Source organism: Nomascus leucogenys, chromosome 6 (genome assembly GCF_006542625.1).
Source record: "Nomascus leucogenys isolate Asia chromosome 6, Asia_NLE_v1, whole genome shotgun sequence".
Taxonomy (NCBI): Eukaryota; Metazoa; Chordata; class Mammalia; order Primates; family Hylobatidae; genus Nomascus; species Nomascus leucogenys.
This window is the reverse complement of record NC_044386.1, coordinates 28969628-28996148: the sequence shown is the minus strand read 5'-3', so window position 1 is coordinate 28996148 and position 26521 is coordinate 28969628. Positions and strand designations below refer to the sequence as shown.

Genomic DNA, 26521 nt, shown 5'->3' with positions numbered 1-26521 from the left:
AATACTTTTGTCATTAGTGACTTTTGTCATTTTTTATTCTTACACAAAGATCGTATAATAAATGTTATAGGGTGTGGCCAAAGTCTAGAATATATTTCATTTCCTGCTCCCTCAACCCCTGCCATAAATTTAGAGATACTATAGATATTTTAAATCACTGTTTCCTCTGTTGGTACCATGGCATGGTGTTTAAAATCACAGAAACATGAATAATTCAATAGCATTCTATTCCACAGTTCCCATTCTAAAAATGTATCCTGCTGTTTTGTTGTACAAAATAATGAAAGTAATTATTTGACCTTAAATAGCACGTTGCTACTGTTGATGGGCATTTAAATAATTTTATATTAGATTACAAGTGAAAAAAATATTTTCCATTTTCAAATTTTGAGAGCAGAGACCAACTTTTCAAGAAGCTAGTGAAATTTTGTTTGTTAAATGACACTTAAAAAGTTTGAGGGTTTTTTTTGTTTTGTTTTGCTTTGTTTTTTGAGACAGAGTCTCACTCTGTTGCCCAGGCTGGAGCACAGTGGTGCAATCTCAGCTCACCACAACCTCCGCCTCCCAGGTTCAAGTGATTCTCCTGCCTCAGCCCCCTGAGTAGCTGGGACTACATGTGTGTGCCACCACGCCCGGCTAATTTTTGTATTTTTAGTAGAGATGGGGTTTCACTATGTTGGCCAGGCTGGTCTCGAACTCCTGACCCTGTGATCCACCCACCTTGGCCTCCCAAAGGTTTGAGTGTTTTAATTAATGTGGATGAATTCACCCAAGTTTATCCCCTTTGTCACCTCATTGAATATTTGTCAGATGGCTGGCTGGTATCACAGTTGTAGGTAGAGGGACCAGTTTTTCCCAGTTGCTGAGAGATTTCGTGGTTTTAGCATTGAAATTCCTCTGTCCCAGAGAAACCAGGCAGCCAACCAGACTCTAATTGTTGGGCATTGTTGTGGGACAGAATGAAGATTATTGGCCTCTGTATGAATCAGTTTTACAGCCTTAGCCTCCAAAGCAACTGAGCCACAGACTCTACAGTGTGCTAGTAAAAACTGAATCTCTAATTGAGACTGTCCTGAGAGGTGATTATAAGGAAGGCGGTTGCTGAAACCTATTCTCTGTGATTTTACCATCTTTTCATAAATTTAAGCTTTCAAGATGAAAGCCATTTCACAAATGATCCAGAAGGAATGAGCCATTCACTTCTTCCTTTATTAGACACGAAGAAAAAAATATGAGGCTCTCTGTTAAAATACACAAATGTCCTACATGGACATAATAAGAGAAGCTTAACTATTTGGCCTTTGCACCACTATACTTTCTAACTTAAAGATGTAGAATTAAAGGAATACATAAGATCCACTGAAAACAAGTGAGGGAAAAAACTTAAATAGAGGCATCTGTCTGTGCATCCTGAAATGTGAAATTAAAGCAGAACAGGCTCTGCCTGTGATGTGGAATCCTTCCCCTGTGCCTTTGGAGAGGTTAAGGAAAAGTTATATCTGACTAGGTGTCCTTTTAAAAGTTTAATTTTTAAAGGTTTCTGTGTGGACTGCAAAAAAGGACACAATCATTGTTCATTATGCCAAATGGCATAGGCTCATTTACAAGGATGACATTACAGTTTTTAGATAGTATAGCTGCTGTAATTAAAGGGTTTTAAATGACCTTTTCCTTTTGGGGACAAGGCTTTCCTGGAAAAAAGTCTGATTTATTCCTTCCCTACTTAGGTTAAAGTCAATACGTAAAGACTTCTTATGGGAATAAATGGCTTTGATTTTTCTCTCTAGAAACCAAGCTCTGTCCGTATCGATCAACTGGATCGTGAACAGTTCAACCCCGATGTGATTACTTTTCCGATTATCGTCCACTTTGGGATACGCCCTGCACAGTTGAGTTATGCAGGAGACCCACAGTAAGATATTTCTCAGTGTTTGTCTTAGCCAATTTCACCTTCTACTAACAGCTGAATTAGCAGAGAAATACCCTTTAGTGGATGTTTCCTTTTTAAAAATTAAGACCTGAAATGAGCCATGCTTCCAGTTTAGATTACCCAAATGAAACAATTTTGGTAGCTCCTGAAGAATTTTCTCTACATATTTGAGTGCAAGAAACTATTATTCAATAGAAAATTTTTGGCAAACTTGGTCATCATAAGTCCTTGTATGTTTTTAAACTTTAAGGAACTTTTTCTTTATTCATCCTTATAATAATAATAATTATTATTTTTTATTTTTTCAGTGCCCTCTAGAGGAAAGTAGCACATATTGGTTCCTAGCACTGCCGAATTTATGCAGAGTTCTCTTTTTGGGGGCATCTTAAGAGTTCAAGATCACATGCAAAGTCAAGGTTGTGTTGGAAGTAGGAGCCGTGACTTCTGACTCTTAGGATTGATGTAACTTTCTACATTTTGATTTTTCCAACTGGCATGTTAGTGCTTTCTGGGAGAAGATTTAGGATGTGTGGGAATGGAGATAGTACCATTAGATTCTTTGGGACTGTTTGGATTTCCTACCTTGCTAAACACACAAACAGCTTCCTGATTTAATTTTTTTTTTTAAAAAAAAAAGGATTCATAGTGGGAGAAAAGGGCATGGGAGATTTTCAATTCATAAATAGAGTTCTGGCTGACATATATTAGAAGAGGCTAAAGGGTTTTGTTCTTTTTTTCCCCCCTTTGGATAAAAGTATGAAGCAGTGAACCAGGCACTGTGTAAGTACTTCTTTCTTTCCTCCATTCTCTTAAAAAAAAAAAAAAAAAAGTTTTCAAAAAAGCAGAGGCCCAGCTAAGGCCAAGAAAGGAGCAGTTTTAATATGACAGAAAATCTTTGGAAAATCCCTTCTTGTCAGAAAAATGTTAGTAGAATGTGATGAGGCTCTCGTGGACTCAGATGGCAGGACTGTGAATTGATAAAGGACTGCATATTCGCTTCATTTCCAGGACGCTTTGACAGTATCCTTTAGACTGGTCTAGGTTATAACTTATTTGACTGCAACAAATATGCTTATATTGTCATGGTAAATAAAAATTGGTATACACCATTAGTCTTTTACCCTCTCCAGTGGACAAATGGATACAGCTGTGTAGCTTGGGTTTTGGCACAAATGGAGTTCTCATTCTCATACTCTTCAATTCTTATATTTGGTATAAGTAGTTCAGCAACTGACAGTATCCCTATTAAGGAAGGGGTCTTTCTTTCAAAAAATATCAGAAAGTGTATATTTAAATAAAATCTGTTATTTTCAAGAGGTAACAGTAAGAAACAGGATGATTCCATTGGTTGAGGTGTTTTTGTGTCTTTGGAATTCTTTCCAGAGATTCATTCATATAGTCACACCTCATTTCCAACTGAAATAAGCAATAATCAACTTAATCACCAGATTCCAGTTGACTCTTATCCATCCTGACTGTCAACCTCAAAGTCTTAGCCTTCCTTAAAATGATGGCTTTCTGCCATTAAGAATAATCAAAAGAATGTAATGTATGATTTGAAGAGGGCTCTTAAAATAACTGATTTTGTTGCACTTTAGGTTTACCTTCTCTTTACCTGAGATGTTTGCCTGTCTTTTTCCTTAGGTACCAAAAACTGTGGAAGAGTTATGTGAAACTTCGCCACCTCCTAGCAAATAGTCCCAAAGTCAAACAAACTGACAAACAGAAGCTGGCACAGAGGGAGGTCTGTATCAGACTCCATTCCTTGGTGATTAACGATGATGTGCTTCAGGTTTATTTCGCAATTGTTCTATCACACTATACTTCTGGTACAAGATGGAAAAATATTTTTTTTTTAAAAATCATACTTTACCCTCCTCCCCACATTATTATACGAATTGATTTTAAAAAATCTTTTAGTTTTTAAGGGAGCCTTTTTATCCCTGTATTAGTCTGTTTTGCATTCCTCTAAAGGAGTACCTGAGACTGGGTAATTTATAAAGAAAAGAGGTTTATTTGGTGCACGTTTCTGCAGGCTGTACAAGAAGCATGGCACCAGCATCTGCTTGGCTTCTGGAGAGGCCTCAGGATGCTTTTAGTCATGGTAGAAGGTGGATGGGGAGCAGGCACATCATATGACAGAAGAGGGAGGAAGAGAGGGAGGAGGGAGGTCCCAGACTCTCTTTAACAAGCAGATCTCACATGAACTCATTACCGTGGGGAAGGTACCAAGCTATTCTTGAGGGATCCACCCATGACCCAAAAACCTCCCACCAGGCCCCATCTCTCACATTGGGTATCATATTTCAATGTGAAATTTGTAGGGGCCAAAACATCCTAACTATATCAATCCCTAAAATGCCAGTTTCTTAATGGATTATTACCACTGGGAATCAAACATATCTTTTATAGATATTAAAGCTTAAATTTGTTGAATCAGCCTTTTATCTTTAATTTGGTTGCACATTATACAACATTGGGCCTTACTCAGATTTCTTGGTCTTAAAGTTGGAAAAGATTGTCTTCCATTGCTCTGCCAGTTTAGTATGGTAAACTTATTTTGTAAGATTTCATATCCCAAATTCCATATTTCCTTACTAATGGGTAGTACTATCCCTGTAATGCAAGATAACTTATGTTTTAGTTTTAATTATAAGAATAAACGATTTCAGTATCAACATAGATTATTGTCTCGGAGAGGTTTTATTCTGCTGGGGTTGTGTAAGGGCAAGGCTTTGAAGCTGGAAAAAGTGAATTCTGGCTTTGTCACTTACTGTGATTTAGGCCAATCAGCCTGTTTATAAAGGAGGGAACTAAGGTTGAGAGGCTGACTGAAATGTTCCTCCGTTGGTGCACTCAAGGAAAAAGGTAGTTCCGTGAACTTCCGAAATATGCCATTTAACGGGCCTCTTGTGGTATTTGGCCTGTAAAAAGAACTTAATCAATAGTGGGGGTGGGGGTGGTTCCTGTTATTATGAATTCCTATGAGATTTTGATTCAATTGCATGCATACAAATATACAACTATTTTTACAATTATTCGAAGGGCCGTGAAAGGGAAGAGTTAGTTCCTAATCATGTCTCACAGGTGACATTTTAGATCATAGTCTTTTTTTATTATAAAATATGCCCTTGCAGCAAGAGTTTTTATAAGGGTTTGCAAGTTAGAAGGCAACTGTTAGAATTATGTGGGTTGCAGTTTAATTTACTTTGTTTCTTAGATGTAAATACTTAACATGAGGCTTGATAAAAATTTTACATGCTCATTTCAAATCCCAAACCACATTTTGCTTCCTTTATCAATGAAAGGGCGTATTTTGTTCAAAAATACCAGAATGGTAGATTTAGTTTAGATTTTTTCTTATCTAGTTGCCAAGAAAGGCTGGGCTGTGTTATACCCCAAGCTTTGAGCATTCCAGCCTCCATTTTAAAGAAAATATTATAATTTTGTATGAAGGGATTTGAGTATCTGAATGTAAGGGTGATAGTAAATGAATCCAACTTACTTTCTAATGCTTCATGTTTGGCTTACTATTGCTTTGTAGCAGTTGTGTTACTCATCATAATGAATTCTTTTCTAGGAAGCCCTCCAAAAAATACGGCAGAAGAATACAATGAGACGAGAAGTAACAGTGGAGCTAAGTAGCCAAGGATTCTGGAAAACTGGCATCCGTTCTGATGTCTGTCAGGTGGGGACACTTCTGAGGACACAGTTATGCCCATACTTTTCTTCCTTTAAAACAAATCTGGTACTGAGGGTTTCTTAATTGAGAATGTTCTTTAGAAAATACTACCTTGAGACTAAATGGAATATCAACTATAAATTGTTTTCTATTATTTGGATTTTGTTTTTGTTGTCTGTTTTGATGCTGGTGTGTGTGTGTATGTTGTGCTCGTGGCTGTTGGGGTGGGGAGAACCTTACTTAGTAGTGTTCAGTTCAGTCTCTTCTCTTTGGATGAAGGTAAGTCTGTCCTCAAGCATCTGCTCATGCATCTGCCTGTTTGCAGCACACGTATAGGTGCTTATACAAAAGAGATAATCCAGCAGCCATACAAGCAGACTCCTGAAGTGTATGTTTTCTAGACTGATGACTCAAATTTACATTGCAATTTATATTGCAGAGAACTGAAGGCATTAATGAACAGAATCAGTGTATACTTCATATTTGAACCAAATGATAATATATTTTCCTTGGGTGAATGCAATAGAGTAACATTTCTGCTATATGTAACTAACTGACTAATAAGCATTTTTGTTTTTCCTATGGGTGGAATTTATATGTGATTAAAGATCCCCTAAACCAACATATTCTGTTTTTTCACTTGATTCTTTTGTCACAATTGATATTGGATGAAGTCCATGAGAATTACAGTAAAGGAAATGAGTACACAGGCTATGGTTAGGTAATGCAGTTTGCTGTGTTCAGCCTTTTGGAAGAATACTTCCAGGCTTCCATTTATCTGTTTCGATGGTAGCATGTGTTGCAGTAAGTTCAAGCAGCTTACTCTTAGTTTCTTCTTAGTGTTCATTTCATCATAATGAATTTTTTAAAAAATCAGTGTTGGCATTTAATTATTATATTAACTAGCAGGGTTTAAAAGTATTGCTACACAATTTATGTACTAAGTGATGTCCAAAGCTAACTATTTTTGCATTAAGATGAACTGCTATTGGTGTAATATTGCCATATTTTCAGGGTAATCATCTATAGTGGTAGCCAGCTATTTTCACCAGGTCTACAATTATTTTACCAATTGACAAATATCTTATGATGTCAGTACTTTCAGATGAATATTTTACTTCCATTGATTCTCTCTCAGGGCCATTTGAAGCCATATCACCCGGTTTTTCTGTTTGTCAGTGTTTCCCCAAAACCAACGTAATGTCATCCTAAGGTGGACATCATCAGACCAGTGAGCAGAATCCTAGACAGTTTGCTCCAAATCTGATGATCTCAGTGATAAGTCAGAGTTGATTGTCTAAGAGATCATAAAATTGTTGAGCATTAAGAACTAGAAGGCACCTTCCAGACCTTCTGGTTAGTAGTTTTGAACTTGTGTTTTTGGTTAACTTCAAAGTTTTTTTTTTTTCATACAAAACCCTTCTAGAGCCATTATTTGTAAAAGGATAAAGAAGCCTGATTGACTAGTGGGAGATGGGAGTGGAGAGAGTATCCTGTTTTACTTGATTTCTCCCCCACCTCCTGTAGCAGTCCCTAAGGCCACTGAATACAGTATCTTTCTTTTTTTTTTTCTGAAGCATTGAGCCTTTTTTTTTTCTTTTTGTGAAGCAAACAAGAATACTGAATTATCTGTTCCAGTACAGTTTTGTATTCTTCAGCTATATCACAAATGTCCTTCCTCTACCCTCACTCAGCTAGTTGAGAAGCAGCTGGAGGAGTAAGTGGTCTTGTCTCTTGCTGTGTGATATGCTATGTTCTGTTTCGAGGTTGATAGGGAAAAGGACTCACTCAGTTTCCTTGCCTAACTGGTAGAAGAAAAGGGATCCTGATTAAACCCCTGCAAAGGTGAATGCTTTATGATCTAATAATCGTTCCTCCCTCTGTAGAACTCTCACTCTTCCAGAGAGAACTGCCATCTGTTTAGAAGCCATGCTTCCATTCTCTGGTCCTCCGAATGGAAGTCTTTTTAAGATTTTGATAAAATTACTCTCATATGTAAATGACTTGATAAAGAATGTAAATTGTTGCCTGTGAGTTCATATACTGAATACAGAAGGAATTGCTTTATGGTTTGTAAAGAAATGTCTGCATATAAATGAATGAAAATGAGCCAGCAAGCTACCTGAGAAGTCCATAGAAGCAGAAGAGAAGGAAATGCCACTTACACAGTGGCAACATGGGGGCTGAGAGTGAACTATTAAAAACAAAAAACCCTGTGCTTTGGTGAAATAGTTCCTTACACACCAAAATCAAATTATCCTGGATGCATTCTGTAGCTGTCAAGGTTAGATGAACAGATGAAGTATCTGTTTATTTTGACATATTAAATATTATGTCACCATCAGTGAGTATTCTTGGGGTTGTGAAAGTAAATTGTTACCTGCATTGAGCTTAAAACATGAACATATGGAAATTTGGAGGTGTTCATCAACTCATTCATGACACAGGAGTAACCTAGTTCAAACTTTAAATAAAAAAACCCTACAGTAAGGTTTAGGGGAAAATGATTTAGGGGAAAATGGCAAAAGTAAACTAGCGTAGTTGACTTTGGGCTCAAAATAAGTATTTTTGCAATGAGTATTTTCATTATGTTTATTTATACCTTTCCTTGTTCCAGAATGGCTTCGAAGTGGTAACTGTTGTTATGAATGTAGGAATAAATAAACCACTGACTATGCAAGCCATGGGCTAGTCATTTGAAACTCCCTGGACTCTTACTGAGCTTTCTCTTCGTCTGTCCTATTGAATATAAATGGTCAGAAAGTCTTCCTTTCTACTGATGCATCTTACAGAAAATCTTTGACAAGTAGAGAACTTCTGGGTACATTTTAACTAAGAGTTTTTGCCACAGATGATACGTTAGCTCTTCCTGGAATTTTTATGTTTTAAAATTCTCAGGTATTCTACATGCATCACACAAAGATTCTGAACAGTTGCCCTTAAATTATCAATGTTTGCTATACATTTTGTTTGAATTTTTTTAACCTTGAAATTCCTTCAGTGAACAATGAAGGCAGCAAAGCCATTCCCCCTAGTTTTGTTGTAAAGAAATCAGATAAAATATTTTATCATGTAGCATTAATGACCAAACATCTATGAATATATTTTAGAAGCTGTTTTAGTCGTATTTTTAGGATAGAGTAGTCTTTTTACATCCTTCATAAAAGTTTAGTCCAGTGCAGGTTTGTCTAGTCAGAAGTCATATATGCTAACATTTTTTATTGTTTATTTGGCCTTTACTTTGTTCTTAATGTAAAGATTTTAATGAATGTTTAATAAAACCTGTAATTTTTTGAGAAAGGGACCAACAGTGTTTTTGTTGTTGTTTTTTTACAAGTAAAATTGGCTGTGGCTTACAATGATATTTAATTTCTTATGTTAGAATAAATGTTTTCTTTTGGTGTGTTTTCCTCACATAAGCTGGTGGCATATCATAATGCAGTTTAAAACCTCCAAAATGAAAGCATTTAGTATTTTTGGTAATGAAGAATAAAAATCTAATTGACTAGGAAATAGCAGTTAAGTGAATTTATACACTGAATACTTTGAATAATTTTATGATTATTCAAAGTCTTTGAACAGATAGGCTCATAATTTTTAGAAAAAAGGATGTATTTAAAATCCTTGGTAGTTTTTCCTCTGTATTTGATAGTTCATTGATATAGAACCTACTGTTTTTTAGTAATAATTGCTAGTAGGTTGCTAGTAAAAGCCTTGAGATGCTATCTGGTTTCTGCAGGAGACGAAACCATCGTGTTAAATCTGAGATGGAGTGACCTCAGTACCAGCATCTCTCTCTGGAAGTACATTTTCCCCAACCAGAGAAGTTACCAAGGATTGTTAGGAGATTAGAAAATTCTACCTGGTGCCCCAGCCAATGTTAAGAGGATTGAAAACCTAGGGGTGGGTGCTATAACTTGTAATTATATGTGAACCGAATGTGGACCTGTCACTATATTTGTAGATAAATTGTTGAAGAACTTTTTCTGTGTTGCTGCTTGTTAGAGTGAATTCTGGGTAATGTGGAAGAAAAAGGAATCAAAACCTGAATCTGAGTCTAAAAAATTGAGCATAATGACTCAGAAGAGGAAGAAAAGCAACATGCTGCAATAGGACCTGTATTTTTTAAGAATAGGGTTTCACACACTGAGGTTAAATTGGTATCTTCTGTAGAGGGAGGCGCCTGGACCCTATGCTATACTGAGAAGGTGGTCCATGGAAATCAATAAACTGACTCAGAAGACGTGAAAAAAGGAGCAAAGAATTTGCACCATCACACTCACATCACCAGTAGGAGACTCATGCCAAACACGGAGACACTGTAACTTCTTAAGGAAAAAAAAGGAAACACAGGTGCCTGGAGAACTGTTGGCCTTTGAGGAAAGCTGAGTTGTGGTGGTTGGTATTTGTATTGAGTGGACAGAGAGCTGTATTTGGACTAATTAATGAATGTGCTGTCTTCCTAGAGTGGCCATCTGGAATGGGATGGAAGGCTGCCATGTATTATCAAATTATCTGATTCTGTTGCTCAATGATTTGTCAAGGAATGACTCAACAGTGAAAAGTAACATCCCTAGGGATTCAGAGACTTTGGACAGCAAGTTGAAGGATGTATTTTCTAAATTAGATCTTGTAGCAGGGGGAAGGAGGAATGTCTGAGAGGGCAATGGTTTCATAGTTATTGTTAACAAAGGAATTTTGATTTTTAGTCTGTATGAGATACTTGATTTTTTAATTGGAGCGTAGTGCTGCTTGTGAAGAAGGAAAGATTTGTTTAAAGGCTAACTGGCCTGATAGAGATTTTTTTGTTTTGTTTTTTGTTTTTTTTTTAGAGATGGGAGTCTTGCTGTGTTGCCCAGGCTGGAATGCAGTGGCTATTCACAGGTGCAATAATAGTGCACTCTGGCCTTGTTGCCTTGGACTCCTGGGCTCAAGCAACCCTCCTGCTTCAGCCTCCTATAGCTGGAACTACAGGTGCATGTCACCTCATCTGGCTAGTATTATATTTTATTAGGAATAATTTAAAACATACAAGATGAAAGAGAAAAGAATAATGAACTCTGTGAACTATCACTTAGCTTCGACTGTTTTCAAAAGCATTTCTGTAATATCATCAAATACCTAGTCAATGTTTACATTTTTCTCGTTGTCTATTAAATTTATTTTAGTCTGTTTGAATTTGGGTCCATGTGAGATCTATACATTGTGATTAGTTGGTGTTGTTTAAGTCTCTTTAATCTGTAGGTTCTCATTCCATTTCTCCTTTTTTTCCCTTGCAAACATTTGTTGCTGAAGAAATTGGATTATGTGTCCTGTAGAGTTCCTACAGTGTAGTCTGAGTTTTGCTGATTGCAACTTTCTGGTGTCATTTACCAGGTACTTCTGCCCCTTGTATTTCCTATAAATTGGTAGTTAGATCTAAAAGTGCACTGCCCAGTATCACTGGTTGCATGTGGCTATTTAAATTTAAATTAATTAAATGAAATTAAAAATTCTGCCTCGCAGTTGCCCTAACCACACTTTGAGTGCTCAGTAGACACATGTGGCTACTGCCCATTACAACAGCACAGATAAGAGGATATTTCCATCATCATAGAGTGTTCTGTTGAATAGCACTGACCAGATTTAAGTTCAGTTTTTTTGCAAGATATTTTCATAGCTGGTGGTGAGGACTCTCTTTATTTGTATGTGACATTATCGGTCACTGATGGATCGTTACGTAGACCCAGGGTCTGCCAAAATGATATTCTAATTCTGTCTTTCTTCATTTATTACTTAAAATACTTTTTAAAAAGGATCTTTTCCTCATCAACTATTTGATTACCCTGAGATGAAGATCCTGTGGGACAGCACCAAAAATTACTCATTTGATTTATTCCATAATACACAACAAGTAGTCCCAGATTAACAGTTTAATAGCACCACCACCAATATGGTGATGGAAAATAGCTGCTTGTTTGTTTGGGAGTACAGATGGTCTTTGATTTACAATGGGGTTACATCCCAGTAAACCCATAAACCCAGAGTAAGTTGAAAATATCATAAGATCATAAGTTGAATTTTCAGTTTATGATAGGTTTATTGGGACACAGCCTATCATAAGTCAAGGAGCATACTGAATTAATATTGCTTACATGTCATTGTAAAGTCAAAAAATTGTAAGTCTTACCATAGTAAATTGGGGACTGTCTTTGTTCTTTTTTGTCTTTGATTATCTATAGCTGTATCTCACTGGGGATTTACACTCAATTTTCTATATCCCGTGGTTATGCCACAAACTGGATACACAGAATTCATTTGTTTCATTTTACTTTTGATTTTAAGAGTTCCACTGACTGACTGACGGATTGATTGAGTCAGGGTCTTGCTGTGTCACCTAGGCTGGAGTACAGTGACACTGCGATCATGGCTCACTACAGCCTTGAACTTCTAGGCCCAACACATCCTCCCACTTCAGCCTCCTAAGTAGCTGGGACCACAGGCATGTGCCACCATGCCTGGCTGATTTTTCTATTTTTTGTAGAGACGGGGTCTTGCTTTGTCGCCCAGGCTGGTCTCAAACTCCTAGGTTCAAGTGATCCTCTTGCCTCAGCCTCCCAGAGTGCTGGGATTAGAGACATGAGCCACTGTGCCTGGCCTAGGTTCCTTTTAAAAATTAAAGATTGTTTTATAATTATGTAAAATGTTTACATGACTCTTCAATCAGATTTACAGGGTCAAGTGTACTTTTTTTAAGTCTAACTTCTATCTCTGTTGCTTGTATCCTTTTCTTGCCACCCACCCCTGACTATCTTTTAAAATGTAACTATCTTTTAAAAATGGCTTGATCTGGCTACGCACGCAGTGGCTCACGCCTGTAATCCCAGCATTTTGGGAGACCGAGGCGGGCAGATAACCTGAGGTCAGTAGTTCGAGACCAGCCCAGCCAACATGGTGAAACGCTGTCTCTACTAAAAATACAAAAAATTAGCCGGGAGTAGTGGTGTGTGCCTGTAGTCCCAGCTACCTGGGAGGCTGAGGCAGGAGAATAGCTTGAACCCAGGAGGCAGAGGTGGCAATGAGCCAAGATCATGCCACTGAACTCCAGCCTGGGAAACAGAGTGAGACTCCATCAAAAAAAAAAAGGCTTAATTTCTTATTTTTATAAAAGCAAATATATATGTATTTTTGTTTGTTTTCCTCTTTCCTGTATGAATGGTGGTATCTTAAACACCCTTTTCTCTACTGAGATTTTGTTCACTTAACAATGTGTCTGGACCAGATGTGATGGCTCAGACCTAAAATTCCAGTGCTTTGGAAGGTCAAGGCAGGAGGATTGCAAACTTAGCCAGGTGTGGTGGTGCACACCTGTTGTCCTAGCCACTAAGGAGGCTGATGTGGAAGGATCACTTGAGCCCAGGAGTTTGGGGCTGCAGTGAGCTATGATTGTACCACTATACTCCAGCACGGGTGACAGAGTGAAACCCCATCTCTAAAAAACAAAACAAAACAACAACAACAACAACAACAAAAAAGTGTCTGGGAGATCACTCTATAGTAATATATAGAGCTTACTGATATGTTTGGCTTTCTGTCTGTCAAACAGTTTTATGTTAGTGGTTACTATGAAATCCATTATATTGGCTTTGTGTTTTTCCTTTTCATATCCCTCGTATTCGGGAACGCTTGTATTTTTATTCTAATGGTTACCTTTATACTGACAACTTTATAGTATAATTACATTTCTCCCTTACTTCTCTTTCTCTCTGTGTGTGTGTATCTTGTTGTCTTTTAGTAAAAATAGCTTCTCTCTGCTTCTTCCCATAATCCTCTCTCTCACCTGGCACCTAATTTGAAGTGATATCCTTTTGTTGCAAGTTAATAAGGCAGACAGCAACCTCATCCTACTCTTTCTATATTTCTTCTTCTCCCCTTGTTTTCTGATGGTTGTACTAATCAATGTTAGAATGTTTAATTATTTCTTATATTGACTCACTTGTGATTATCTACCATAAAAATATATTTGCAAGTAATCATCAAATCATATGTCATTATCAATCTCCTACCTCCCCTTTTTTATTTGTCTGAAGCTCATTTTCTAAAACATTCCTCAAGAAGGGCTTATAGAAACAGTGGTCCTTGAGTTTCTGCATGTTCCTCACAGTTTGCCTGTGGCCTTTATTTTAATGGTCAGTTTGGCTGGATATAAAATCTGTGGATCCCATTTTCTTTCTTTAATATTTTAAACACATTCTCATTGTTTTCTGGTGTAAAACATTGCTGTCAAAAGTATGATAACAATATGGTCAGGTACAGGTACTCACAATTGTAATCCCAGCACTTTGGGAGGCCAAGGCAAGTGCATCACCTGAGCTCAGGAGTTCGAGACCAGCCTGGGCAACATGGCGAAACCCCATCTCTACAAAAAATACAAAAAATTAGCTGGGTGTGGTGGTGCACACCTGTGGTCCCAGCTACTTGGGAGGCTGAGGTGGGAGGATCACTTGAGCCTGGGAGATGGAGGTTGCGGTGAGCCGAGATCGTGCCACTGCACTCCAAACTGGGTAACAGAGTGTGACCCTGTCTCAAAAAAAAAAAAAAAGTGTGATAACAATATGAGTTTAAGTGACTTGGTCCTTTTGTATGAGTGCCCAAAGGATTTTTTCTTTTTCTTTAGAAACCAATAGTTTACTAGAATATGTCTCAGCTCTTGTCTCAGCTCTTTTCAGTTAATTTTTTCAGGTATGCTGTATATACTTTCAGTATATACTTTCAAGTTGTCTTTTGTCTCAGGAAAGTTTTCTTTTTCTTGTATTACATGTTTCATTATTTTCTATTATTTTGATTTTTAAAGTACTCCACTTATATGCATCTTATATTTTCTTTGCTTCTCTTCTGGATCTATAATGTTCTCTTGAATTCTTCATTCAAGAAGTAGTAATTACTTCTTGCATCTTATATCTTCTTATAAGATATATGCATCTCATATCTTTTTTGCTTCTCTTCTGGATCTGTCATTTTCTCTTGAATTCTTCATTTCTATTTTTGAAAAGCACTATTCATTGGGCTGATCTGATTTTGTGTTCCTTCTTTAGTCTTGAAATGCTTACCTCCTTTTATGTTTCTTTTTCCTGAGTTTTGTCACTTCTTTTCAAATCTTCCTTTCCTCTTATCTCATTTCTGAATTTATGTAATATTTCTTTGTAATTTTTGTTAATCCTTCTGTTGTTTTAGTAATTTCTTTGCTTATTTTGAAGGTTATTGGTATGTTTCTCTGGAATTTTTTTTTTTTTTTTTTTTTTGAGACAGAGTCTGGCTCTGTTGCCCAGGCTGGAGTGCAGTGGCGTGATCTCGGCTCACTGCAAGCTCCGCCTCCTGGGTTCATGCCATTCTCCTGCATCAGCCTCCCGAGTAGCTGGGAACACAGGTGCCCATCACCACACCCGGCTAATTTTTTGTATTTTTAGTGGAGACGGGGTCTCACCATGTTAGCCAGGATGATCTCGATCTCCCGACCTCGTGATCTGCCTGTCTCGGCCTCCCACAGTGCTGGGATTACAGGCGTGAGCCACTGTGCCAGGCCTCTGGAATGTTTTTATTCTCAGCAAGGATGTTATTCTACTCCTCTTCTTAGAAAAATCTTTGAATGGGATTTGATCATGATTCTTTCCTGTTGCTCTTTAAGAAACTTAAAAATTAAGTAAGCCAAATGAAATAGTTTCCTGTACTTTTAGAAAGGGGGTATAAGGCAGGATAGTTTTTCATGGTTCTGGAGCTCCTCATCCAGTTGTTTTTGCAGTGATAAAAGAATATGGCTTCACACTAAGATCTGCCCCCTCTGCTTCTCTCCTCTGCTTTTGTCTGGACCTCCTCTCTTTTGCCATTCATTATCCCTCTCGTGCGAAATGTGGCTTTCACTCCCAGCACTTTCTCCTCGTTGTGGGGCTTTTACCTTGTAGGGAGCTTCAGTTTTTGTTTTTTTGTGTGTTGAGTGTTTGTAGGTCCCAGGTGCCTTAAGCACAGTTAGACTGTCCTCCCGTATTCACTCAATGAATTAGATTCGGCAGAGCTCTCACCAGTTTGGGTTGTTTTCGGTGAACATGTGTTGTTAATTTTGAGTTTCTTCCATTATCAGGGCCTGTGCCTCTCTTCTTTCACACAGATGCTGAGACATAGCTCTTTCTCCTCATCCACTCTTATTTAGGGACTCAAGAGGGTACCTTGTCATTTAGTTTTTATGTAGATAATGTTCATTGGTCTTTCATTTTGCTAGTCTTGTTGCTCTATTTTTGTGGGAGAATTTGAGGGTTTTTTTTTTATTAAAGCAGTTGGCAGACATAAAGATACCAGACATAAAGATGATTGTATTTTAATATTGCAAAGATTGATACTTTTAAAAACCGAGTTAGAAATTTAAAGTCTTGTAGGTAACATTGAGACTTGATGTCTGGGATTCAAGATGGACACAGGTCATCTATACCCTTCCATGGTACTCACAAAAGGTTTATTTGGAAGGAGAAACAGGCTTTGTTTGGAGCAGATTTAGAGGAAGTGGTTAAGGGATTCAAAGCTGTTTTACATGAGAAAAGGTTAAAGGAAGTAAGGAAGTAAAGTGTAGGTTAGCTAAAACAAGATGTGGAAAGCCTGCCATTTTGTTTCTGAGTAGAAGTAGGATTAAAGGGATAAAACTTCCAAAGATACAGATTTGGGCTTAAAGTTAATAGTAATTTTCAGGCCTGGCGGAGTGGCTCACGCCTATTAATCTTAGCACTTTGGGAGGCCAAGGCAGGCTGATCCCTTGAGCCCAGGAGCTTAAAACCAACCTGGGCAACATGGTGAAACCTCATTTTTACAAAAAAACACAGAAATTAGCAGAGTGTGGTGCTGCACGCCTGTAGTCCCAGCTACTGGGGTTTGGTGGCTGAGGTAGGAGGATCTCTTGAGCCTGGAAGGTCGAGGCTGCAGTGAGTTGTGACTGTGTCACTGCACTGTAGCCTGGGCGACAGAGCGGGACCCTGTCTCAAAAAAAAAAAGGTAATTTTTTAATAATCAGCACTCTAAAGAGGGTTTTATTTTCCTGGCAGGCAGCGATTTATCTCTCATAGGAAATATTAAAAAAGTAAACAATTCACCAGGTTGAGTTCATGCTTTAGAAAGGCAGTTGCACCGAATAGTCTTCATGTCCTAACCCATGTCCTATCCACCTGGAGTTTTTAGCATCAACTCTTGAGCTTCCTGCAGTTTAAGTGGCTGGAAAACTATTATTCTTTGGTTGTGCATGTTGTTTCCATATTGTTGTGTTTATCAGCACAGCACTTATAAAAACAACGTGGATAAAGTGCCAATAATTCAAATGCTAATGGCATATTTCTAGCTTTAATGGCAAAAACAGTGTCTTTACCTTTTCTATCTTCCACACATATTGTAAGGCCTTACATGTGGAGGTGCTCAGTTACATACTTACTGAATTGAACTGGCAAGAAAGATTTTTTGTTGATTAGGGATCCTATTTGGTAGAATGAATCTTTCTTTATAAGTTAATAACATAACTAATTTCTATAGTTTAAAGCAAATTATTTTCATGTATTTTTAAACAATGCCAGCTTAAAATACTTCAAAGACTGAAATAATATAAAGCATATGTCAGTCATTCTGTGGGCTGGGTCCATCCTCCAGGTTCTGATGAATAAGAATGATTCCTTACATGCTCTTGTGTTCTTGGGAAATAGTATTAAGGAAAAGAAAAAGATATACCCTCCATGAAATTATCTCCCAATAAGGAATTTATAGCCAAATGAAAAGGGATTGAAGGAAAAATTTAAATTCTGTGTCCTTGGGTACCTTAACTATACTGGTAGCTTTATAAAAATTGTCTTCAGAATGTTAGATCATTAAATGTTAAACCTAGGGTGGCATATCTGGTTGAGAAGCTCTTCAAGGATAGTCGTGGGCTTTAGGGGTTTGTGAACCCATTAAAATTGTGTACAACTTTTGCATGTTTGTGCACAGGGACATTTTTCTGGGGAAAGAGTCATTTTCCTTGGATTCTCAAAAATATCTTGACCCCAAAAAAGTTTCAGAATGAATGAATCCTAATCCATTCCCTTTTAATTAAAGATAGACAAGGAGGCACAGAAATGCATGTGACTTACTCAAAGCTACCCTGCTGAATACTGATAGAACCAGGGCTATTCCTAATGGAATGAGGGCTAACAGGCCATGTTCTAAGAAGATTTCTGTATTTCCTCTTTTAATCCTTTTAGCTATCCTCGGAAGTAGGAATATTTCTTATTCTCATTGTGCAGGTGAGGAAACTGAGGCAGAGAGGTGCGATAACTTGCCTCAGGTCACACAGTGAATGAGTGGCAGAGCAGGATTTGGACCCACGCATTCTGATTCGAGAGACTATATACTCTTAACAGCTACAGTCTCTCACAGAGGATTCTCCAGAATGCCATGCAGCCAATAAGCTGTTTCAGGACTTAGTGAGATAGAATTTGGAATGTGAAAATGGTTCTGGCTTGTTGTAAAATAAATGAAGTCACTTTGTAAGTTTTTATAAAGTTAAACATTATTGAATATTTTTTTTCCTAGCATGCAATGATGCTACCTGTTCTGACCCATCATATCCGCTACCACCAATGCCTAATGCATTTGGACAAGTTGATAGGATATACTTTCCAAGATCGTTGTCTTTTGCAGGTAAGAATTATTCTCCTGTAAACTCACGTAATAACAAGATAGGAGTAATTCATCTTGCAGGTCACAAATGGTACATTGGGTTCTCTATCCTGGGAAGTGACAAGGATTATTAGAAACATAGTTCTCTCCATTGCTCTACCCTGGTTGCCTCTGCTGCTTTCCAGCCCATTCTCTTACATTTATTTGAGACCGTCCCTAAAGAAGTTGACCAAAACTAAAATTTGTCAACTCTGAGTACCTTCTTCCAACTTTTCCTCCTTTATGGCTCTCCTTTCCAGGTGCTGAGTATTCTAACTTCTCTGAAAGATGTAGTTTTTTTTTTTTTTTTTTTCTTTTCTGGTACAGAGTTTCGCTCTTGTTTCCCAGGCTGGAGTGCAATGGTGTGATCTCGGCTCACTGCAACCTCCGCCTCCCGGGTTCAAGCGATTCTCCTGCCTCAGGCTCCTGAGTAGCTGAGATTACAGGCGCCTGCCACCATGCCCGGCTAATTTTGGTATTTTTAGTAGAGACAGGCTTTTGCCATGTTGGCCAGGCTGGTCTCGAACTCCTGACCTTAGGTGATGCGCCTGCCTCGGCCTCCCAAAATGCAGGGATTACAGGTGTGAGTCACCGCGCCCAGCCTTAAGATGTGGATTTTTATGTTTGTTTGCAGAAGAGGGCTTGCATCAGAGATCTGGAAATTTGTTTTTTGTTTGTTTTGGCCACTTTAAAATTTTTTTCAATAGATTTAGGGGTACAAGTGGTTTTTGGCTACATGGATGAATTGTATAGTGGTGAAGTCTGGGCTTACCTGTCACCTGAATTGTGTACATTACACCTAATAGGTAGTTTTTCATCCCTCACGCCCCTCCCAACACTCCCCATCTGAGTCTCCAGTGTCCGTTATACCACTCTGTATGCCCCTGGGTACCCATAGCTTAGCTTCCACTTGTGAGTGAGAATATGCGGTATTTGGTTTTCTGTTTCTGAGTTAATTAACTTAGGATAATGGTCTGTAGTTCCAACCGAGTTGCTGCAAAATACATTATTTCATTCTTTTTATTGCTGGGTAGTATTCCATGGTATATGTATACCACGTTTTCTTTATCCACTCATCCGTTGATAGGCACTTAGGTTGATTCCATATCTTTGCAATTGTGAATTGTGCTGCAATAAACATAGAAGTGCAGGTGTCTTTTTGATACAGTGACTTCTTTTTCTTTAGGTAGATACACAGTAGTGGGAGGACCGAATCAAGTGTTACATCCACTTTTAGTTTCTTGAGAAATCTCCATACTGTTTTTTGCAGAAGTTATACTAATTTATGTAGCTTATATAAAGTTCAGTGTATTATAAGCCTTCCCTCTTCACTGCATCACACCAACACCTGCTGTGTTTTGATTTTTTAATAATGGCCATTCTGACTGGGGTAAAGTGGTAGGTGGTATCTCCGTGTGGTTTTAATTTGCATTTCCCTAATGATCAGTGATGTTGAACATTCTTTCATGTTTGTTGGCCATTTGTATATCTTCTTTTGAAAAATGTTTGTTCATGTCATTTGCCCACTTTTTAATGGGGTTATTATTGTTATTATTATTATTTTTTCTTGCTGATTTGTTTTAGTTCCTTGTAGATTCTGGATATTAGTCCTTTGTTGGATATATAGTATGCAAATATTTTCTGCCATTCTGTAGGTCGTCTATTTACGGATACTTGGGGAGATAAGATGGAAAGATCAGGGCTTAGAATCCAACTGGGTAGACAGCTCCCTTTCCTGCTTAATTTGGGATGATACAAAGATGGTGCTGTCATGCTGAGTTTTTGTTTTGTTTTTGTTTTTTGAGACAGGGTCTCCCTCTGTCATCCAGGCTAGAGTGCAGTGGCATGATCATAGCTCACTGCAGCCTTGACCTCCTGGGCTCAAGTTATCCTCCCACCTCAGCCTCTTGAGTAGCTGGGACTCCAGTCACATGCCACCACACCAGGCTAATTTTTTATTTTTTGTAGAGATGGTGTCTCACTGTGTTGCCCAGGCTGGTCTTGATCTCCTGGGCTAAAGTGGTCCCTCCACCTTAGGATTACAGGCGTGAGCCACTGCACCCAGTTTATGTTGTTTTAAAGACTGAACTTATTTCATTGAAATTTTAGCTGGCCATGACTCATCCAAGTCATCATTTAAATTTTGGAATGAATCCTGATCATGCCAGGAATTCGTTGTCTAACTGTGGAATTCGGCAGCCCAAATATGGAGACAGAAAAGTTCATCACATGCACATGCGGAAGAAAGGTATGTCTGGATGATTTTAAGATGTGAATCTCCTATTTTGGCCTGTGTTTTCTGTCGTAAATTATTTCACCTCTAGGAATGGTTCCCTGGGTGACTCTTTCACCATCTCATATTCTAGTGCTTACTGACTCTTTTTTTTTTTTTTTTTTTTTTGAGACAGGGTCTCACTCTGTCACCCAGGCTGGAGTGCAGCGGCACGATCTCAGCTCACTGCAAACTTTGCCTCCTGGGTTCAAGCGATTCTCCTGCCTTAGCCTCCGAAATAGCTGGGATTACAGGCATGTGCCACCACACTTGGCTAGTTTTTTTGTATTTTTGTTAGAGACAGGGTTTTGCCATGTTGGCCAGGCTGGTCTTGAATTCCTGACCTCAAGTGATCTACCCGCCTCTGCCTCCCAAAGTGCTGAGGTTACAGACGTGAGCCACCGTGCCTGGCCCCACGGACTCTTTTATAATATTTACTTTGAGCAGGAACTATAATAAGGGTTGATGAGTTTTTTAGAAAAATTTCTTTTTCCTATCCAGTGTTTTAAATAATTGTTTATTACACTTTTAGACAGGTAGATTCCAAACCTTTTAAAATCACATTGAGATGAGATAATTTTTTTCTACTGTAATATGATGGTCCTATAATTCTTCTATCTGTATTTACTTGTGTATTTGTTTTTTATTTTAAATAGGGATTAACACCTTGATAAATATTATGTCACGCCTTGGCCAAGATGACCCAACTCCCTCGAGGTAAAGTTGATTTTTAAAAAACAACTTGATGGATATATAATTCACATACTATACAATTTACTCATTTAAAGCATACAATTCAGTGGTTTTAGTATGTTCACAAAATTGTATATCCATGGCCATCATCTAATTTTGCAACATTGACATTACCCCAAAGAGAAACCCTGTACTCATTAGTAATCTTTCCCCATGTTCCTTAGCCTGCCCAATCCTAGGCAACCACCAATTTATTTTCAACCTCTGTGGATTTGTCTCTTCTGAACATTTTATATGAAAGGCATCATATAAGTCAGTTCTTTGTGATTGTCTTCTTTTACTTAGCATGTTTTCAGGATTTGTCCATAGTATAGTATGTGTCAATACTTCATTGTTTTTATTGCTAAATAATATTCCATGATATGAGCATACCATATTTTATGTATCTGTTCATCAGTTAATGGGCATTTGGATTGTTTCCACTTTTTGGCTGGTGAATAATGCTGCTTTGAATATTTGTGTACAGATTTTGTTTGGACATATATTTTGATTTCCCTTGGGTATATACTTAGGAGTAGAATTGCTGGGTCATATGGTAACTCTGTTTAACCTTTTAAGGAACTGCCAGACCGATTTCCAAAGTGCCTGTACCATTTTATATTCCCAGCAGCAATATAGCAGGGATCCAGTGTCTTCACATTTTTGTCAACACTTGTTATCGTTTGTCTTTTTTATTCGAGCCCTTCTATTCTAGTGAATATGAAGTATTAGCTCATTATGGTTTTGATTTCCATTTCCCTCGGCTCATGAAATTGAGCATCTTTTCATGTGCTTATTGACTATTTGTTTATCGTCTTTGGAGAAATACCTATTCAGATCCTTTTCCCATTTTTAATTAGGTTATTCTAAATTATTGAGTTATAATAGTTTTTAAATATATTTTCAGATGCAAATTCCTTATCAGATTTGCAAAAATTTTTTTCGTTCTGTGAATTGTCTTTTCTCTCTCTTGATGATGTCCTTTGCAGTACTAAACTTTTGATGAAGTTTTAGCTATTCTGAGTTTATTGCATTTCCACATGAATTTTTGGATTAGCTTGTCAATTTCTGCAAAGAAGTCAGTGGAGATTTTGATAGGCATTATGTTGATTCTGTAGATCAATTTGGGAATTATTACCATCTTTTAAAAAAATGTTTATTTAAAGTGCAGTTTGTTACATAGGTAAACTTGTGTCATGGGAGTTTGTTGTACAGATTTTTTATCCCCCAGGTATTAAGCCTAATAGCTATTAGTTATTATTCCTTATCCTCTCCCTCCTTTTGTTCTCCACCTTCCGAAAGGCCCTAGTCTGTGTTGTTCTCCTCTGTGTGTCTGTGTAACCTGTGGTATTTGGTTTTCTGTTCCTGTGTTAGTTTGCTAAGGATAATGGCCTCCAGCTCTATCCATGTCCCTGCAAAGGACATGATCTCATTCGTTTTTATGGCTGCATAGTATTCCATGGTGTATAAGTACCACATTTTTTTTTCTTTTTTTTTTTTTTGAGACAGTGTCTCATTCTGTTGCCCAGGCTGCAGTGCAGTGGCATGATCTCAGCTCACTGCAACCTCCGCCTCCTTGGTTCAAGCGATTCTCACACCTCAGCCACCTGAGTAGCTGGGATTACAGGTGTGCGCCAGCATGCCTGGCTAATTTTTATATTTTTGGTAGAGATGAGCTTTCGCCATGTTGGCCAGGCTGGTCTCCAACTCCTGGCCTCAAGTTATCCATCTGCCTTGGGCTCCCAAAGTGCTGAGATTACAGGCCTGAGTCACCATGCCTGGCCCCACATTTTCTTTATGTAGTCTATCATTGAAGGGCATTTAGGTTGATGATTACCATCTTAACCTTTTTTTTTTTTTTTTAAAATAGAGACAGGGCTCTTGCTATGTTGCCCAGGCTTACCATCTTAATCTTAAGTTTTCTGATTCATGAACTTGGATGTCTTTCCATTTATCTGTCTTTTTAAATTTTTTCAATAATGTTTTATAGTTTTCAGAGTATACATTTTACACATCTTTTGCAAAATTTATTCTGAAGTATGTTATTCTTTTTTGTGCTGTTATAAATGGAATCTTTTTTTTTTTTTTTTTGAGACGGAGTCTCGCTCTGTCGCCCAGGCTGGAGTGCAGTGGTACGATCTTGGCTCACTGCAAGCTCCACCTCCTGGGTTCACGCCATTCTCCTGCCTCAGCCTACCGAGTAGCTGGGACTACAGGCGCCCGCCACCACACCTCACTAATTTTTTTGTATTTTTAGTAGAGACAGGGTCTCACTGTGTTAACCAGGATGGTCTTGATGTCCTGACCTTGTGATCCACCCGCCTCAGCCTCCCAAAGTGCTGGGATTACAGGCGTGAGCCACCACGCCCAGCCTGGAATTATTTTCTTAATTTCATTTTCAGGTTGTTCATTGCAAGTGTTTGGAAATACAGTTAATTTTTGTGTATTGGTCTTATGACCTCCAACCTTGTTGCTCTTGTTTATTAGGTTGAATAGTCTTTTAATGGATTCCTTAGGATTTTGTTATTTTTGAAATAATATTATCTACAAATAGCAATAGTTTTACTTCTTCCCGTGTAATCCTTTTAATTTCATTTTCTTAACTTAGTTGCCCTGGCTAGAGCCTCCAGTACAGTGCTGAATAGAAGTATTGAGAACAGATCTTTGTCTTCCTAATCTCAGTAGGAAGCATTCAGTCTTTCACTATTGAGGATGATGTTAGTTGTTGGGTTTTTATAGATGCTTTTTATCAGAGTAAAGAAGGTCTTCTATTCTTAGTTTGCTGAGTGTTTTTATCACGAAATGGTGTTGAATTTTCTCACATGCTTTTTCTGTAGCTATTAACATAATCATTCATTTTATTCTTTTATTCTAATTGATTTGGGGTATTAAACCAACCTGGCTTTCCTGGGATGCCTCCCACTTGATTGTGGTGTCTCATTCTTCTCATGTGCTGCTGTATTCAGTTTGGTAGTATTTTGCTTAAGATTTGTGTGTCTGTATTCACAAGAGATACTGGTTTGTAGTTTTCCTGTGATGTTTTGTCTAGTGTCATTATAATGGTAATACTGGCCTCATATAATGAGTTGGAAAGTTTCATACGTTAGCTTTTCTTATTTAATTTCCTGGTTTTATAAGATACCTTCTTATGAGGAATATTGATATTCTCATTTATGTGTGGTCTTGAGGCCTTTGAAGAATCTGGGAATGGAATGACCTAGGTGTGTATAAACTCATTAACACAGTTTGACAACTGAATGAAAGCAAATGCTTAATGGCTGATGAGGCTCTGGGGTTGCTTGCAAGGAGGATTATCTTTGTGTGTGAGGTACAGCAGGTTCTATTTGGAAAGCCAGTAGAGGAAACTGCTGGAGGGTGGCTTTCTTTTTAAGATGGGGAGTTGGAAAGTGGAATAGCTATGCTTATCATTCTGGGGATCCAGACTGAGATGGATTAAAGGTGGGCAGAGTAGAGTTGGAAGTTACAGGAAATTGAGGCAATTACTTCAGCTGCCCACTGGCCTCCACAAAAATTGCCAGCAATGGCTGACATGGCTTCCTTTTCCAATATCTCCTTCATATATCAGGTTTTTAAAAAATTGACTTGCCTTGAGTTGTTCTCTTTTGAGGTTATCAGAAACCAAACCTCTTCAATCAAGAGGTAAAAAGAAGAGCAGGACAGAGCTTTAAAATTCTTGTTTGAAAATGATCATATGCCCATATACCTCACTATGATGTTCTGTGAGAGTCTAAGATCAGAAAAGAATGAATTAAAATAGCCCTTAATCATACCCTCGGGGATGGTGTGACCATGGTTTTATTTTACCCTGCTGCATTGTAAAGTCTGTATTTTAATAAGTAGAATCCTATATACCCATAGCCCTCTAACATGGCTACATGAACACCATAGACATGTACTTTTCAATGATGAAAATATGGGTTTAAATCATCTTTGTCTCATCTTCCCCTACCGCAGTTGTTGGTATGTAAATTATGTCTTTTGATAATGTCATTTGAACCCCATGATTTATGTTTTCTTTAGCTCTGTTACAAAGAAGTGGCTTTCTTACCGTGGCAGAAGGGATGATACCTGAGAAACTATGTGATGTTTGAATTTACCATTTTGAAAATGATATTATTGACAGAGAATAAACAAATAATCTCTCTTGTCCTTTGACATTCGGCCTTTGCTGCTTGTGTTGAGAGCCTCTTGCCCTGAATATGATCTTTTTGCTGATGCAGAGTTGACCCCAAGTGTCTGTTCAAAAAAAGCCTCTTGGCCTTGGCTGCCAGGATCTGCTGCTAGTTGACTGCTATCAGCCAGCTGTCCACTGCTGGGCACAGCTTCTCACAGAGACTGACCCAAGTAAGACAGAGCTACTTACCTGGGTTGTCAAACATACCCTGTCCCTTCCCTGTGTGCTGATCGTCATTGTAAAACTTCCTCTGTCATGCCCATGTAACCTTGTAATATCCTGCTCAAATCCTGCTGGTATTTGTTTTATGGTACATATTCTTGTTCCTCTGTGCACCCATAATTGTGTTATGGGGCTATTTTTCTTTACTGGACTGTAAGGATTTTGAAGGTCTATGGTCCTACCCATGTTTTTTCTCCCTGTTCTTTATAACTAGTGCCTTTCACAGAACAGGTACTCAGTAAATAAGTATTAAAGGAAGGAATGCCATTCGTCATACTACTTTTATCCCAGGCTATTTACTTATTGACTAGAAATAGGGCAGTGGAGGGATCAAGAAGGGTTACGGTCAGCAGTTTAAATGGATGGGTAGTATCTTTCTTAATCTCATTTGAGATGGGCTAGGGTTTACAAAAAAGGCATGAAGAAATTAATAAATAATTCTTGATAGCCTGGCTGCCCATGAAAACTACAAAATAATTAACTTTTATGATGCTGTTATCTCAAGCAAATATGCCACCCATAATTTTAAAAATGTCACTGTTTAACCACCTAAATCTGAGCTGAATAGTTATATTTTATTCATTCATGCAAATTGTGATGAACTGTTAGCACAAAAAGAGTGTCTGAAGGATTAGGCATTTGGTGGCATTCAAGTAATCCACGTATTATCAGTAAGACCCTTGGGAAGGAGGGACCAGAAGAGTAGCAATGGAAAAAAGGGGAAAACCAAGCTGCCTTGGTTTGATTTGATTTTTTTTCCTTTTGGAGAGTCATTGCTACATATAATGC

General features: G+C 38.0%; 1 protein-coding gene across 6 annotated transcripts in view; it reads left to right on the top strand.

Annotated features, from left to right (window-relative positions):
- The window catches only part of DROSHA (drosha ribonuclease III), a 131181-nt gene that overhangs the window by 63063 nt on the left and 41597 nt on the right, over window positions 1-26521 (top strand). For 5 of the 6 annotated variants that reach the window (XM_030813937.1, XM_030813941.1, XM_030813939.1 and 2 more), the window contains 6 exons: window positions 1788-1912; window positions 3575-3674; window positions 5511-5618; window positions 18186-18293; window positions 20421-20559; window positions 21240-21300. In XM_030813937.1, the coding sequence (XP_030669797.1) occupies window positions 1788-1912; window positions 3575-3674; window positions 5511-5618; window positions 18186-18293; window positions 20421-20559; window positions 21240-21300 (641 nt within the window). The remainder of the gene's footprint in view (window positions 1-1787; window positions 1913-3574; window positions 3675-5510; window positions 5619-18185; window positions 18294-20420; window positions 20560-21239; window positions 21301-26521) is intronic. The other variant, XM_030813938.1, reaches the window with a different exon arrangement.